We start from the raw sequence: 18,294 nt of genomic DNA on the forward strand, positions 1-18,294 counted from the left end.
GTAATACTCCCACATCCCTGTGCATGTGTGTGTGTGTGTGTTGGAGTACAGCAGCATCCTCATCACTGATAAATCTCAGCTGCACATCGTTATCCTTCAGCATCAGTCTGGCCCTGAGCTTCACCATACAACACCTAGCACATACACATGTGTAATGTATTCTACTGTGAGTTTCATTCCCATCATGTGTGTTTCCCTCTGACTCTTTTGTGTTGCAGCATCCCTAGCTTGTTGTGCATGATAGTCACTCGGAGCCATCCCTGGTTTTTTTGTGTGTGTGTGTGTGAGGGGGGGGGGGGGGGGGGTGCCATTGCAGCCACCAGGGAGGCAGAGGATGTAGTCATGGAGGAGAGTTGAAGGTCGGCCCACTAAGTGAGTCCGCCGCTGCAATGATGCTGCAGTTGTAAACATCACATAGTACACACTTGGAACAATATCAAACATTTGGAACAAAAAAACATGTTTGATCTAATTGTTGGAATTATAGCGTCTACATTTTTGGGTAATCATAAAATGGAAAAACACTGAAATACAAATATCCAAATCTCGGAAAAGAAAGTAAAGGACATTTTTTTTCCACAAATATTTTATATTTGTGGAAATATTTTATATTTCTCATCAAAAGGACACAAAAACCTTATTTATTTAGATGCATATTTTTGATTCATAAACGCCAATTAGCAGTGTTTTTTATTTTGCCATTTTTTGTTTTTTGATTTGCATGTGGCACCAGCGACCCCAAAAGCGGAGAAGCGGTAGGAAATGGATGGATGGATGTTGCTGCTTATATTTCTCTGCTACGATGTATGATTGTGGGACATGTCTTTTAATACATTCGTTTGCATCACTTCAGGATTTACTTTTTCTGTGTGTCGGCCAACTTCCTTTGGCGTGCAGTACTCTAGTCCAGCCACATGATGACAGTCGAGCCCCGGATTTGCCATATATCGCCGTGTTGATTCCCCCCCCCCAAGTGAATTCATCCTAAAGACCTTGCCGGACTTTTTCCATTACCTGCTCCTTATTAGTTTATTTTTCTTTTATGTTGTCCTTTTTGACCACATTACGATGAAACTGAAACACTTCCCACAGAGTCCTACCAGGAATGAAAGTATTGGTAAGCACGACTTGTAATACTACGTAAATGCACAAGTGACGCTGGTGCTCTTCCACGACGGGTTTAAATGTTCTTCAGTCTTTTTTTCTTCCCCCCCGTTTTTATTTAAAGATAAACAATACAAAGATTTTATTACACTCCTCCGTTTTTCTTTCCCTTTCCCCTCTCTAAAGTCTGATTGCATTGTGCCGCGTTCACGCTCTCTGCCTGCCAGTCAGGAAAAGGGGATTTGTCCTCCCCCCTCCTCGTGCTCCCTCTCTGGTTGCTTGTGGTGATCCAGTGGATCTTCCAGTGGATCTTCCAGTGTGCTGCGAGCCTCCGAGCAGGTCGGACCGGTCGGATTGTGTCGTGACCGGATCACACATTGGACCTACTCGCTTGTTTTTTTTTTTTTGTAAACGATTTTATATCCCCAATCAAATCACTTTGCAAGTTCACCCCCCCCCCCCTACCGGATCCTTGTGTATGCCAACTGATATCGACACCGACTCTTGGATCTACTGCTTTAATTCCCTACAAAATCCGCTGCAAATTGAGGATTTGTGGATTTTACAAAGCTGCCCCGAGTCAGACATTAAAAGGATTGTGCAGGACTAAAGTGGACATGTGGACTCCGCGTTGCATCCTCTAAAAACTGCCATATTATTATTAGTTTGGTGGCGTGTTGCATGAGGCGAGAAGGTAATGGGAGAGGGCGCACACACAAGAAGAGAGCGTTGTTTGCCTTGCAAGGACTCTCTGCTGGCTTCTTTTGACAACATCCACTGGAGTTCTATTTAAAGTCCTGGACCAGCACCTTTTTCCCTCTGCACCAGGATCACCGATGGCTCACTAGAGTGGAAGACATGGGATGTGGACCAAGATAGTCCAGCTTGGACACTGAGCGCCCATACTGTGTTTTTGCACCTGACCTCTGACCTCCGTCTTTTGGACCCCATCCTCAGCAGCGAGCTGTGGACCTGCAGCTTGGCGTCTTTTTGTCTTATTGCGTCCCGGTTCCGAAGTTGGCTCGACATGGCGTGTCCATGGAGTGGCAATGGACTGTGGGTACTGCTGGTGCTGATACTGGATTTACTGGGAACCACGGCCAGCAGCATGGAGCCCATCTACTGGAATTCACTCAACGAGAGGTAAGCGTCAAAAAAGTACATTCTTATAAATTGTGGAAAAAATTGTATTACCCCTTTTTGCCATAAATGATACGTGCAGCAATTGCATTAATAATAGTGTACTTTTACACCCTTCCCGCTTGAATTTCAACCACATCCAAACACAATGGGTGTAATTGTGTTTCCATTGTCCTCAAATTGTCAGAAATGTGCGCCAATCATTCTCCACATGGGATGAGGGCAAAACTTAAATATTGTACTTTTGTACATTTTCTAGTTTTATTTGCACATTGCCCTTGGAAAATGTACCCTTCTGTTTCCATTGTCCTTGATCCATCACAAATTAGACACATGGTTCCAAAGAGAGACATAATTGTACTCCGATATTTATATCAATGGCGTATTCTAGTGTTTAGATCAGGGGTCGGGAACCTTTTTGGCTGAGAAAGCCATGATAGCCAAACATTTTAAAAAGTATTTCCATGAGAGCAATAAAATATTCTTTAACACTGTGCATTTTTAGGTAAGATCCAACATTTTTTAGAGTATAATATGTCTCTTTTTCTTTTTAATAACATTGTTATTCTGAAGGTAACCAATAATAAATAAAATACTTCTTACCATTAAGGCGACTTCTGGTGCTGCATGGTTTTGCTGATTGCTTACGTGGTTGTTTTTAACACTGTGATGACCATCAGAATTATTCATTACTTATCGTGTTAAGCAATGTCAGCTAAGATTTATCTGAGAGCCAGATGCAGTCATCAAAAGAGCCACATCTGGCTCTCAAGCCATAGGTTCCTTACCCCTGGTTTAGATTGTATGTTTTGGGGCACCTATCTTTGAATATTGTTTATTTCAGAGTTGCATGTATCTTGAAAAGATTGCTTGTATGTCCATAACTTTAAGGATACTAGTAATGGTTTGTGCAGCCCTTTGAGACACTAGTGATTTAGGGCTATATAAGTAAACATTGATTGATTGATTGATAATGTTATTAACTTGTATAAAATGCACACGCACAGAAACGGACTCCAAAAAGTACCCTTAAGGGCCCCTTATCTAGTATGTTTTGCAGTATATTGCTATATATTTGAGGGTTTTGTAAGTCTTTGCACCCTGTTGCATCACTAAAGAGGCTTTTACGTCAGCGCTAATTGCAGTAATACTCGCAGACTCAAAATATCAACATTATTTGTCTTGCTAGTCCAAAATACACCTACGGAGCAGTAAAAGGACAAAAACGGACTTCAATAATAGGAATTATTTAAGCTTTATGAAGAAAGAATAAAATGTAGGTAACTTGCATTTAAAAACATTCCACCAGCTAACCAGTTATTGCACCTGAGATCGGATTATATACAGTATATATATATATTTATTTGTATGGGTTGAGGTACAGTTATATGTAGCCTTAAATATTGTGCTTTTGCAGCTTAACCGTAACACAATATATGTCATGTCGTTAAAATCCTGCTACTGAGCCCCTGTTTGCTTGTAAAGACGCTTTTTTATTGCAACACAACTTGCAGACTCACTAATCTGTTGAGATGTCGTCATGTTTTTTGGCCTGAACATGACAGAAACGGACCCCCGATTCAGTTTTTCCGGTGTAACCGTCCTCTTGGTGACGTGTGTTTACCGAGAAAAAGGTGTTTTTGTCGTCCTCGTGCGAGTGCAACAAGTCTAAGATTAGTGCCGGCGTTTGTCATGCTCCTCACAGTGGAGGCGGGTCGGCTTTTTATTTTTTTAATTTTATTTTATTTTTTCTTCAAAGCTGCTCCGAATTTGTCTCTCTTTGTCCATGGGTGTGGGGGGGAGGTTCATCATCGTCTTAAATAGTGATAGACAAAAGTAGCCGAATGGTGTTTTCTCTATGCACAAGACCTGTGCCAGAAATATAAACCAAATAATAGGAACAACTCTCAGAATGATGCATTGACCTTGTCGAATAATTCTATACGGTTGTGCCTTGGTGGAAGTCTCTTCTCTATCCAGTCTTCCACAAATTCTTTCTGAGCCCCCTGCCCAGGCCAGAGGCTCCTTCAGACGCCTGTTTTATTGCGTCCGTGTGCTGCAGGCTGGTCCCCTCCAGCCTTTCCCGTGCGGGAAGCAACAGTGCATGGGAGCCCCCCCACGGTGGAGCCCAGGCGTGAAGCCTCTAATGAGGGATTTTTTTTTTTCAGTTGTCAGCAGTAGGTTGGAGTCAGCCCACAGGGTTGGACGCTGAGAAAAAGGAGGCTACGTGGGGGTCATTTCCACCGGGGCTAACCGCTAGCGGGCTTTCATGGGCTTTACAGGTGCCTCTGTGCTATTGTTCTCCTAATGGAGTTTAGTGTGAGGTGGACTGGATGGCAATTAGCGGGCAGGGGGCTGCTTTGACGCCACACTCTGAGTCATCTGCAGAGAGGTTGCTCATATATGCAAAGTACAAAGCGGGTTGTATGGCATTGTGTGGATTGACAAAGCTTAGCATTCATACTTAATCAGCTTAGTCCGTCCTCCAGTTTATTTCCTTTTGTACACACACACATTCGTGCACTTTCTCCTCTTTTTTTTCCCCTCCTTGCCCCGCTCAAGTTGTATTAGTAGCCCTTGAATGAAGAACTACGGTATTCCCATATGAAAGTATTTTTCAGCAATGCGAAGAGGTCCCTCGTAGTCGTGTATTGCACGTGTGTGGTCTAAATGTGGAATTTAAACTGTTTCAAAGTGCTTTTAGTAAGTTTTATTGGGAGCATTTTGTGTTTCTACAGCTTTAATGCCAATGGGGACGGCGTGACGAAGTTGGGAGAGTGGCTGTGCCAGCAATCTGAGGGTTACTGGTTCAATCCCCACCTTCTACCATCCTCGTCACGTCCGTTGAGTCCTTGGGCTAGACACTTCACCCTTGCTCCTGATGGATCCTGGTGAACGCCTTACATGGCAGCTCCCACCATCAGTGTGTGAATGTGTGTGTCAATGAGTGAATGTGGAAATACTGTCACAGCGCTTTGGGCTCTTTAAAAAGGGGTAGAAAGGCGCTATACAAGTATGTATCAATCAATCAATCAATCAATGTTTATTTATACAGCTCTAAATCACAAGTGTCTCAAAGGGCTGCACAAACCACAATGACATCCTCTGTAGAGCCCACATTATGGCAAGGTAAAACTCACCCCCCCGGGGACCGAAAGCAATGGATGTCGAGCGGGTCTAACATGATATTGTGTACAAGTACAACTACGTATTTGCCAATTTAATGAGTCGTACTTGTCTGTAATTACTTCCCATACATTTGTCCGTTTTTTTCTTGCAGTATTATATCTATTGTCTCTTTAAAAATTGGTATTTTTCCTTTTAAAATTGTCGTTTTTTTCTTGTCATATTAAAAGGGATCTGCACTTTTTTTTTTAAATATAAAATGCTCAACTTTGAAAATGTTATTCATTTTAAAAAGAGTTGTTTAATTGATAAGGGTCTTCATGGACTTCACCGCCTCTCTCCACATACATCTAACTGAGGACTGACAGAGGTTTTGGCATCGGAGCCTCCTCCAGAGAAAAAACAACCTTTGGACAAACAGTTCTGCTGGTCCAAAGAAGTCATTTTATATCATGAGGGACGGCTCGGCGCTGTTGGGACAGTGGTCGTGCCAGCAGCCTGTGGGTTCCTGGTTCGATCCCCAGCTTCTGCCAACATAGTCAAGTCCATTGTGTCCTTGAGCAAGACACTTCACCCTTGCTGCCGGTGGGTCATGGTTAGCGCCTTACATAGCAGCTCCCGCCATCAGTGTGTGAATGTGTGTGTGAATGGGTGAATGTGGAAATAGTATTAAAGCGCTTTGAGTATCTTGAAGCTAGAAAAGCGCAATACAAGTATATCCCATTTACCATTTACATTTTTCGAACAGACTTCCCACATACTTTTTACATTTTTAAAAAGCATCTAAAAATGTTTCTTAAAAATCCCCAGTCATGTCGTCACTTTGATTAATTTCATTGTTTTTATTTTTTGTCTATTTGTTTTTGACATGGTAAATGTTTTATTGTCCTGTGTTTTTGTTTTTATGTTTTGGGACTTCTGATGTAAATGAGCAAATATGCTATAATCTGGCTCATTTACAATCTGTAAATCAGATTGTTCTTCAATGTGCATTGTCCTAAATAAACCTCTTTCTCACTCTCTCTCTAATGCGAGACAAGAACGCATGTCTTTCTTTTTCTTATGCATTCCAATTTTTAAGTACAGAAAGTATGAGGAGGCTAACAATGCTAATGCGAGTAATCTATCGCTCCCATAAAAAAAAGAAAAAACGCCAGCAAAACCCAGTTTACATCTCGTAACCTGAATACTAACCAAGTATTAGCTATATTGTTATTATAAGCGCTAACGCGGAGGAACTACTTTTAGCGGCGCCATGATCACAGAGCAACTATCTTACGGAGCTATTGTCATACTGAAGTGGTGACTTGCTGCATTCCCTTTGAGTCTGTGAAAGTTTGTGCTTGTTTATAAATCATGCCTCTCACTTGTATAGTTGAACGTTGTGGCTATAAACTGAGAAGGTGGCGTTTTTTACATTCAATTGATACCCTCAGGTCGCAAGGAAAAAAATGAAAAGATGCTCGTTTTGTTTTTTGTTTTGTTTCACTTTCATGAGGATTATGATTAATTTGCGATCCAAACAAGAATCTATTAACATCCAATCAGTCAGCTCCCAGTGAGAGCAGATATTGTACATTAAGTGATTGTTTTATTATATTTTTAGTTTGTATTTCTTGTTCAACCTTTACCAATAAGGCTATTTTCTGGATCTGCTTATAACTCAGCTTCTTCCTCCTTGTATTCAGGCTCAAAAGGAAAAGGTTCTGGACCATCATTTGTCCTTAAGTATTCATCGTTGTTTCTTATAAAGTTTGACGTGATTTTTTTTTCCCCCCTGCTCAGCTATTCAGTCACATCATAGTGTTGATTTAGATGCCCATATTTACTGTGCAGATTTACTTTTAAAAAAGAGAAATGTGGGATACTTCTCTGGTTGCCTTATTTGTATTTTACCTTATTAAATGTATTTATTCAATGTTTGGCAAAGCGGGTCCAGAGCAGGAGGGGATGGAGAGAATAAAAAAGGAAGACAGAGGGGAAATTTTTCACATGATTAGTAGTGTTGTTGTTGAAGGAAATAGCCAACGTAATGCGTTCGTGAAACTAATATGCCGCCGTATGCTTAGAATGATCAAAATACTTAAATATTAAATGCTATTATGAATGTGCTTGTTACTACATTACATGTATACTTACAACATGTAAATAAAACATTCATGGAGGTTTCTGGATGTTTTTTTGAGCTCTTTACTAGCGGAATAAGGCAACTCACATTGCATCCATTGTTATGACTTCTGCCAGCATTTATTTACAAGTTAAAATGCATGAAAAAGGCAACAAACATATATGTGCTTGTCTTACATAAGGAATGCTAACCATGATTTAAAAAAAAAAAAGTGCAGTTCCATTTAAGACATAATTTGTGTTTTTTGTTGCAGTGTTACACATTTGGTTTCCCAAAAATATGTATTTTTCTTTATAAAATTTTAGTTTTTTCATGTCATGATGAAATATAACTGTTATTTCTTGCAGTATTATAATGTTTGAGTCCTAAAAAGATTACTTTTTCCTTGAAAAAATATATTTTTTCATGCACTACTGTAATTTTTGTCTCTTAAAATATATATTTTTCCTTTTAAACACAATTTTTTTCTTGTTTGATTTTTTTTTTTTTTTCAATAGTACAACTTAAAAAAAAGATTTCATAATACAATATGTCATGGTTTCGGACATATTTCTGTAGTTTCCTCACAATGATTCAACTTTAAAAAAAATCTTATTTTGTGTAAATAGCAGACTTTTTTTCTGTATCAATTTTATTCTTGTGAAATTCAGATTTTTCTTCCCCAACTATTGCAACTTAACTCTATAAAATGTGTGTTATTCCTCATATTATTAGAAACAAGTTTTAATATTACAAGAAATACATATATTTTAGTAAATTTTATTTTATCATAGTATAACAACTTTGTTCTTGTAAATTGAAGACTTTTTCTTACCAAAATATTCAATTATAATTTATGTAGACTTTGTTTTTTTCCTCATAGTATGAGAACAAATGATAATATTCCAACTAAATCATATCCAAATTGTGTTTTTTCTCATAAAGTTATAAGAAAAAGTTGTAGTGTTGCAAGAAAAACATGTATAAAAATCACCAAAAATTATTCCCAAGCGCGTCCAACGCTGCTGCTCACTCCTCCCCTCGCCTCCCAGGGGGTGATCAAGGGTGATGGGTCACATGCAGAGAATAATTTCGCCACACCCAGTGTGTGTGTGTGTGTGACAAACATTGGTACTCTAACTTTAACTTTATATTATCGTAAATGCTATTTTTTCCTCATAGAATAACAACTTGATTATTGTAAAAACATGACGTTTCTTTTCAAAATATTTCATATCATGTCATAATATGAGAAATTGGTATATCACAAAAAAAACATATATATTATCGTAAATGTTATTATTTCTACTAGTATAAAAACTTTATTATTGTAAAAGTCTAAATTTTCTCTCCAAAATATTACAACTTAACTGCTGTAAAAAGTCAAACATTTTCCCACTATAGTAAATTCTTAGTCTTTTAAATCCTTTTCTTTCAATGTATAAAGAGTATATGATGTTGTAGTTTTTTATCATTTGTGTGCGTGAATGTGTGTACGCGTGCATGCGTGCGGCAGAATTTGCAGTGCAAGTACATTTTACGTCCTTTTATTTACACACACAAACCCTTAATACGGCCTTCATTTAGGACTCCAACCATATGTGTGTCATCCACTATTTTATATATGTATACACCGTAACTCTGCACTTCTGCAACACAATAGATGCCATGTATCACACACAACATCGCAACATTAAGTAGTGGGCCAGGAGGATGTGAACGTCAGCAACACTCGCATAGCCGTGTTAGTTAGGTGCAGTGCGAACAATACAGTCTCATTGTAACAGCGACAAGTTAGCATATACAGTACACGCCAAAAGCTTGGGTACACCTTCTCCTTATTCAATGCGTTTTCTTTTTTTCATGACTATTGACATTGCAGATTGTCACTGAAGGCATCAAAACTATGAATGAACGCAAGTGGACTTATGTACTTTACAAAAAAAGGTGAAATAAATGAAAACATTTTTTATATTCTAGTTTCTTCAAAGAAAGCACACCTGTGAAGTGAAAACCATTTCAGGTGACTGACTACCTCTTGAAGCTCATCGAGAGAATGCCAAGAGAACAGTAATCAGAACAAAGGGTGGCTATTTTGAAGAAAATAGAATTTATAACATGTTTTCAGTTATTTCACCTTTTCTGTCAAGTACGTAACTCCACATGTGTTCATTCATAGTTTTGATGCCTTTAGTGACAATCTACAATGTAAATAGTCAGGCCAATAAAGAAAACGCATTGAATGAGAAGGTGTGTCCAAACTTTTGGTCTGTACTGTATGCTGAAGAAAAACAACATCATCAATCTTACAGTGCCCACATTTGTATCTAACTGAGGGTTACCAGAACTTTAGGCTTAGTTTTAAGATGTGTAGCAAAGCCTTTTTACTAAGTGTTTACCCCAAGTTCCCACAGCCACTTCTCAGAACCTTGCATAAAACCTCATGATGTCTCAGTACCTTTTATAGCAGACCTGGACAAATTAAGGCCCAGGGGCCACATGCCCGTTAAGCTTTTCAATCCGGCCCGCCGGATATTCCCAAATAATAATTTTATATCTTTAAGATGGAAACTGGAGCTGCCATCATGATGTGTAGTGATGTTTTCAAATGACCGTAAGTCTTCATCTATATAAAGTATTTCAATGGTTGGATATACTAGTTACTATGGTAATCTTATTAGTTACTATGGTAATCTAATTAGTTGCTATGGTAATCTAAGTCACAGCAGCTCAGATGAGGCACTAAGCAGTGTTGGCGTGGATTGTTTCCACAAAGTGTTTCCAGAACGAGCCTGAAATGCGGGTGTCAGGGACAGACGCGGGAGGAGATTTTTACAATAAAGTTCTAAAGCTTAGTGATATATCCCATATATCAGATTGGAGGTGGGTTTATTTTTTTTTTACCCTTTGCATTCATATTTTGCTGTGTTTGTTGCCTTTTGCTTGATTATGAAATATGTCGATGAGAGGGGACGTGACGTTCATATGTTGTCAATATTCAGTATTTTATCGTTCATCGTTAATATTGTAAAACCCACATTCTTTATTTTAATGTACATTCTGCGTGTCTCATTCGGTAAACATATTTAAAATTCCATTCCGTTTTCAAGGCGGTCTGTCGTAACGTTTTTAGCATTCAGACATTATCCTGGGGTTTTGTAATAGTGTTCCTAAAAATAGATATAGAGGCCCCGGACACATTTTTTTCTCTAAATTTGGCCCCCCAGTCAAAAATAATTGCCCAGGCCTGTTTTATAGTGTGGATAAAGTCTCCACATAGAGCTCCCTGCCGCTACACACACACACACACACACACACACACACATGCATGTTTTGTAGTGCTGCAGCAGTCCAAGTCCATCACATGTGCGCCTCACGTCTGGTGGGTGCAGCAAATGGACTGTCTCATTGTTAACCTCCGCTCCTCGGCCCGATGCGCTGCTTTAAAGCCGCCCACCTGCCGACCCCCCACATCCCCCGCCCCCCGACCCCCATCTCAAGAGCTGCCTCCTCCCTCTTCTTACTTTTCCTTCCATCTTTCTTTCCACTTTTGTGAGCAACCCCCCCAGCTTGTCTTTCAGACTCTTCTCTGCTGTTATCTCCACCTTCGCATTCCCCTCCTCATTCAACACCACCCCCGCCATGTCCCGTGCAGTGACCAGACGCCACAAATTGGGAACATGTGTCACATCCAGGGAGTAATTAAGCGACGCCAGGAGCCGGCGATGTAACCAATATGTGTGTTGGAAGTGATGGGGATGGGACACCACTCATATTCGGATTGATTCCTGCAGTGGAAATAAATGGTGGGTTTATTTCCGTTATCAAATATTAGAAAATTATAATTCCTTTTCGGTTTACAAGGGATTTTTCCAAGACGTTCCAACAGTAACATGTGTGCTTGGACCTGTTTATGAAAGATGTTTGAAAAAAATTGACCTTTGAAGACGTGACTTTTTGGGACGTCCATCATGAAGCAAAAACCTCCCTCTTATGGGCGTAAAACTTTGACTCTCTCCTAGCTCAATGAGCCTGCTCCCTGTACACAACCAGCGCTTTGTAAACAAAACACAAAAAAGCACAAAAAAAAGCAGGCTAAGCTACACATCTTAAATCAATCAAGCTTTATTGCAAACTCCAACGCCCAAGTAGACATACAATCACATACAGTGGGGCAAAAAAGTATTTAGTCAGCCACCGATTGTGCAAGTTCTCCCACTTAAAATGATGACAGAGGTCTGTAATTTTCATCATAGGTACACTTCAACTGTGAGAGACAGAATGTGAAAAAAAATATCCAGGAATTCACATTGTAGGAATTTTAAAGAGTTTATTTGTAAATCATGGTGGAAAAGAAGTATTTGGTCAACCATTCAAAGCTCTCACTGATGAAACGAGGGTTTGTCTCAAAATCTCACGATAAAAGGCCCCATTCATTCTTTCCTTAACACGGATCAATCGTCCTGTACCCTTAGCAGAAAAACAGCCCCAAAGCATGATGATTCCACCCCCATGCTTCACAGTAGGTATGGTGTTCTTATGATGCAACACGGTATTCTTCTTCCTCCAAACACGATGAGTTGAGTTTATACCAAAAAGTTCTATTTTGGTTTCATCTGACCACATGACCTTCTCCCAATCCTCTGCTGTATCATCCATGTATCCATTTTGGTATAAACTCAACTCATCGTGTTTGGAGGAAGAAGAATACTGAGTTGCATCCCAAGAACACCTTAACTACTGTGAAGCATGGGGGTGGAAACATCATGCTTTGGGGCTGTTTTTCTGCTAAGGGTACAGGACGATTGATCCGTGTTAAGGAAAGAATGAATGGGGCCTTTTATCGTGAGATTTTGAGACAAACCCTCGTTTCATCAGTGAGAGCTTTGAATGGTTGACCAAATACTTATTTTCCACCATGATTTACAAATAAATTCTTTAAAATTCCTACAATGTGAATTCCTGGATATTTTTTTTCACATTCTGTCTCTCACAGTTGAAGTGTACCTATGATGAAAATTACAGACCTCTGTCATCATTTTAAGTGGGAGAACTTGCACAATCGGTGGCTGACTAAATACTTTTTTGCCCCACTGTACAGTATATATAACAAACAAAATACAATATAAAAGGCATTATCACTTACTATTAAAAACTGTGCTTATGCATATTCAGTAAAAGGCATCTAAAAAAAAAAAAATCAGCAAAAAAATAGATATACTTTTAAAATGTGTCCACACATTCTATAAAAGGCAGAGATACCAGCGTTTCGATACATAGGATTGGTGCCTAACTGAACTACACCTAGGATAAGTTATCTGAATAATATGATCTGCCTGTCACTTAAAAACATGGGTATTGTAAGTTGCATCATGTTGTTTTTATTCAGGGAATAGGCTAAATGTTGCTGTTAAAATGTAAAAAAAAAAAAAAAAAAAAAAGCAGGCTTTGCTACAGATCTTAAACTATAGAAACCACTGCCAACTCTTTCAGTCATCTACATGTGTGGATGTTGTAATTCACATCATGTTGTTGCTATTCAGGCAACAGGAGCATGACGTCGCTGTTAAAATGTGAGTGTAATGTTAGCAGTACTGTTGCTAACATAGCTATGCTAACGTTGCTAAAGATGGTGTACTCCTGTCCCACTCCTTAATGTCATGTGCTTTATGGCATCTGTTATGTTGGACGAGTGCAAAGTTCCAGTGCATCTGTAAAATGTTGAGGAAGTGCAAAATAGCACTTGTTGGAGACACACACCCATCTTATTAGCATTAAAGCTACAAACATACAAAGCCACATTTTGCCCGTAGAGCTTATGAAAGTCTAAACTCCAGCATCAAGGCTAGATTTTGGTCAACAGACTTTCAATACACTATTGTGGGACCAATGAGAATTATTTAAAGGTATTATAAATATAATATCAATAGAACTTCAAATGTGAATTGCAATTTTGGGGGAATTTTGCCTACACAATCTCTACGTAAGACAAGAACACATGAGTTTAACTTTTTTTTAATGCATTTTAATTTGTAATACATGGCAAGTAAGAGGTGGCTGACTGTGCGTCTAATGAATGTCATCTATTGTGCCCTCTAAAAAAACATCTGTACATCTATTGATTGTTGTATTATATTCCTAATTTGTGTTTCTTGTTTAGCATTTAGAAATATGGCTACTGGCTTGATCTGCTAATCACTCAGTTTCTATAACTTTTAGCTCATACTCCGCATATTTGGGCTCAAAAAAATAAGGTTCTGGATCATCATTCGTCCGGAAGTAGTCATTGTTGGCTCTCGTGAAGTCTGCCATGATTTGTTCAGTTCAGTTCTGTTCCACTTCATTTCGAACTTGCCTACGATACAATGTAATGCATCACACAATTCCAGTTGTTTTATTACAGCACGTCCGAAAAGGAGTAGGAAGAAGCAGAGCTTATTTAATCCTACCCCTTTTCATACCATAGCAATTTTATCCAATTTCCTTGTTCTCTGTAAGAGAACAGTGAACAAACAGATAAATAATAAATAAATAATATACCATTGTAAGCAAATCAATATTAAACACATAAATAATGTTTGTCTGAATAAAAAAAAAAGACAAAAAAAGGATTCATCATAATTCTTGTTCTGTGTACTTTGTAAACACTATCTCATCCTCTGTATATTCAGGTTCAAAAAATTAAGTTCTGGATCATAATTTTGAAGTACCAAGTACTTTAAATTTGTAGCAAAATTTGTCCTCTGCATTTGACCCATCCCCTTGTTCACCCCCTGGGAGGTGAGTTTATCCCAAAGTAGTCATTGTTGGCTCTCGTGAAGTCTGCCATGATTAGTAGTGTTGTTTTTTTAAAAGAAAGAGCAAAAGTTGTGATGCGTCTGTGAAATGAATATCCCGCCGTATGATTAAAATGATCAAAATAAGTAAATATAATGTTATTATGAATCTGCCTGTTACTACATTACATATATACTGTACCTGTAGCGTGTATATAAAACAATCTTTGATGTTTTTGGAGGTTTTTTCGGAGCACTTTTTGGGCGAATCCTATTACCTCCATTGTTAGCCACCATGTTATTGAAGTAAATTACGAGTTAGAATTTAGAAGAAAAAAAAATAATTTAGAAAAAAAAAAAAGAAAACGTGTTCTTGTCTCACATAAAGTTTGTAAATGATAGGCACAATTCCACAAATCGTGCACTTCCCCTTTAACTTGCTTTACAAAAGTGTTGATGAGTCAGTCTAATTCCCATAATGTGCAGAAGTAGATAAGATGATGTCACAGTAAGTCCTTTTGACATGACGTGTCCTGGTGGGTGTCGCCGCTGTTTGATTCCATCCTGTGTTCATCTCTTATCTTAAATGAATTCTACCGGGGACCACTTTTTTCCCCCCGATGGCTGGCTCGTCACTGGCGGTGACTTGTAATACAACTACCCCCCATAATGCCCACCCGCCGAGATGCTACATCCTAGTTAAATCCCCCTTCCCTCCTTCTTTCCACTTGCTCAATTATTCATTAATCGCCTGCTAATTGGCAGTGGATAAAAGGCGCCTGAACTAGGCTAAGGGTTTTTTTTTTTTTTTTTACTGACAAACAACAGCAACAAAAATATACAACACAGGAGATTTTACTAGAAATCCTGAAGTCTTTGATTACATACATGTCGAAGACATAAGGCCGTTAACTGAATGTCGGTCACATGATCCAATAAGTAGAAGAAGAGAAGAAGCCTTACGAGCTCAAGTGGGTTAGAGGTGACCTGGTGACCTATTGACCTGTTAGGTACGTGAATAGGTTTGTGTGTGTGTGTGTGCGCGCTGGAGAGCATTAAACACACACGAGTGAGCCCCAGACTGTAAACACACGTGAGAGATGAAAGAATTGGCAGGCCGGCTCATTATTTGGCAGGATCACAACATTAGGAACACCTGCACCATCTAATGAGATCCAGTAGGATAGCGCTGCGTTCATTCTGCTCCCCGACCCCTCCCAAAAGAGACGCTTTCCTTTTTTATTTGCACGGCACTGATAACTCCTACTCATATTTTCATATGATTGACGGCGTCATTCAAAAGTGAGCAGTTGTCTGTTTATTGCCTGGAATTCAATAATCTAGCTGTACCTAATGAAATGTCCAGCCAGTGGATGCATGTTCTCCCCGCCTGAAGGGGTAGGGAGAGTGTAGAAGGGGTCACATGTGTCCCGCCAATGCTACACACAATCACACGCACACACACACACACACACACTCACACACACACGCATGCACGCACACACACACACGCGCACGCACGCACAGGCCCCTCATTAACTTGCATCTCAGCACACTGCGCCTAAGCGGGATCATCCAATTCTCCTGGCAGTTTTTGGACCAGGTCGACCTTTGTCTTCTGAGGGTGACAGAGAGAAGACAGAAGTGTGCGTGCGTGCGTGTGTGTGTGTGTGTGTGTGTGTGTGTGTGTGTGTGTGTGTGTGTGTGTGTGTGTGTGTGAGAGGGTTTGAGTGTAAACGGGCATAAGTACAACCCAGTTCTTCGGTTCATGTCCCCCCTCTTGGCCCAAAATGGTTCCGTGACAGACTGACCCCTGAGTGGCGTCAGAAGGCGAGGACACATTTGACGGGGCAAAGATAGAAAAAGAGCAGGAAGTGCGGTCAGTTGGTTCTGGGAGAGCGCGGTGGGCTCGGGGGGCGTAGACGGACAGAGTGAGTGATTGTCTTCGGGTCAGAACCGCAGCGAGCTGCTTCCTTCCTGCCCGCATGCGACAGAGTAAACCTCCGATTCCTCACGGCTGACACCTCCCATCACATTCGACCCCGGGAGGTCCGACCCGGTGAAACCCAATACTTTTTTTGTGGCAGAACCGGGCCTTTGATCAACTCTGCTTGAAGCCCTCAAAGGGCTGGCAGCTCTGTGGTTGTGTGGTATGACAGCGGTCCCTGAGATAACCTGGGGGGAAAATCATTCTCAAAATACATAAAAAAAATGATATTACTATTTGGACAAATTTGCTTGACAGTATATTGACCTACAAATTATTGCAGGTATAATAACGCTATTATTGCCATTATTTTTATGAGACCAAAATTAACACGATAATACATAACTATGGGCAGCACAGTGAAACGGGGGTTATTGCATGTGCTTCACAATACGAAGGTCCTGAGTAGTCCTGAGTTCAATCCTGGGCTCGGGATCTTTCTGTGTGGAGTTTGCATGTTCTCACCGTGAATGCGTGGGTTCCCTCTGGGTACTCCGGCTTCTTCCCACCTCCAAAGACATGCACCTTGGGGTAGGTTGATTGGCAACACTAAATTGGCCCTAGTGTGTGAATGTGAGTGTGAATGTTGTCTGTCTATCTGTGTTGGCCCTGCGATGAGGTGGCGACTTGTCCCGTGTGTACACCGCCTTCCGCCCGATTGTAGCTGAGATAGGCTCCAGCACCCCCCGCGACCCCAAAAGTGGTAGGAAATGGATGGATGGAATACATAAATACAAAATTCCTGCAGAAATGTTGATGGGCCTGCTACCTGTGTCCTGGACCTCTGGCCAGGGGTCGGTGGAAGCCGCCGTACTTATTAGATGTGCCGAGTGTCTGAATCCACGAGTTTAGGAGTAACTGTATAAAATGAGCCATAGAGCTAGCCAGAAACATTAGCATGTTTACATAAAAATGCTTACACTCAGCACGTGTGTTAACAATAGCATGATAACAGTCAGCATGTTTCATATACCAAGTTATTTGACTCAAAGGTGTATGGCTGCGTATATAGAACAAAAAGTGTAAAATTAGATAACAAAGGTAGCAAGTTTAAATTAGCTTGCTATCATGCTATTGTTTGCATGCTGTACCAAGTAATAGGACTCTGGGCTGAACGGTTGCAAAACCAGCTAAAAAAGTTAGCATGCTAATAATGTTAGCATACTAGCAAGCATGTATAACCTTTCAAATGCAATAAACTTATATTTCCCATATATTTAAACATTGTAATTGGAATTAAAACGTTTACATCTCCAAGATATATAAACCAAAAATAATAACAATAACATGCTTTGTCTGCGAGCAAACTTTTGCACTTGAATACAAATCACAACCAAAAGCAATAACATATGCTCAGGAGAGGTTGTAGGCTCTTAAATAAAAGTTAAAGTTAAAGTACCAATGATTGTCACACACACACACACACACACACACACACACACACACACATACTAGATGTAAGAACCAAAACAATAAATCAACTGGCTAAATAAAGTATTGACTAACATAGCACTTCAATATTGAACATGTAGGCAGAGGTAGAGTTCTATTTTACTTAACTGACAATCAACTGAGGACCTGTTTTAACAAAAGTGCAGAGTAACAATATAAACCCTACAGTATGAGCAGATGTAATAACGCAGGGGTGTCAAAATCATTTTAGATCAGGGTCCACTTGAAGAAAAATCTACTCCCAAGTGGTGCGGACTGGTAAAATCACGGCACAATAACTTAAAAATAAAGACAACTTCAGATTGTTTTCTTTGTTTAAAAATAGAACAAGCACACAAATTGTACAAATCATAATGTTGTTGTTTTTTTCATCAGTCAACTCATTGGTGTTAATTTTCAATCTATCAAGATGAAAACATTATATCAAAATCAAATTACAGGAGGTTATTTTTGAGGTGTGATTATTTTCCTTGACTGATGTACTAACATCATTGTGAAGACTCTTCTTCGGCATGGTAATGCCGGTGTAGTTTTCCCGTGGATGCGTCGAAGCAGAACACAGCAAAGGTAAGATATAAGGTATTTATTTAATAACAAAAGTC

At 39.7% G+C, this 18,294-nt stretch overlaps 1 protein-coding gene across 1 annotated transcript in view; it reads left to right on the plus strand.

Annotated features, from left to right (window-relative positions):
• The first annotated feature begins 1,273 nt into the window (after positions 1-1,273).
• The window catches only part of LOC133560389 (ephrin-B3-like), a 192,390-nt gene continuing 175,369 nt past the window's right edge, over positions 1,274-18,294 (plus strand). The window contains exon 1 of the mRNA XM_061912853.1: positions 1,274-2,247. Coding sequence (XP_061768837.1) covers positions 2,132-2,247 — 116 coding nt within the window. The 5' untranslated portion in view covers positions 1,274-2,131. The remainder of the gene's footprint in view (positions 2,248-18,294) is intronic.

This window comes from Nerophis ophidion, linkage group LG10 (assembly GCF_033978795.1).
Source record: "Nerophis ophidion isolate RoL-2023_Sa linkage group LG10, RoL_Noph_v1.0, whole genome shotgun sequence".
In the NCBI taxonomy this organism is placed as follows: Eukaryota; Metazoa; Chordata; class Actinopteri; order Syngnathiformes; family Syngnathidae; genus Nerophis; species Nerophis ophidion.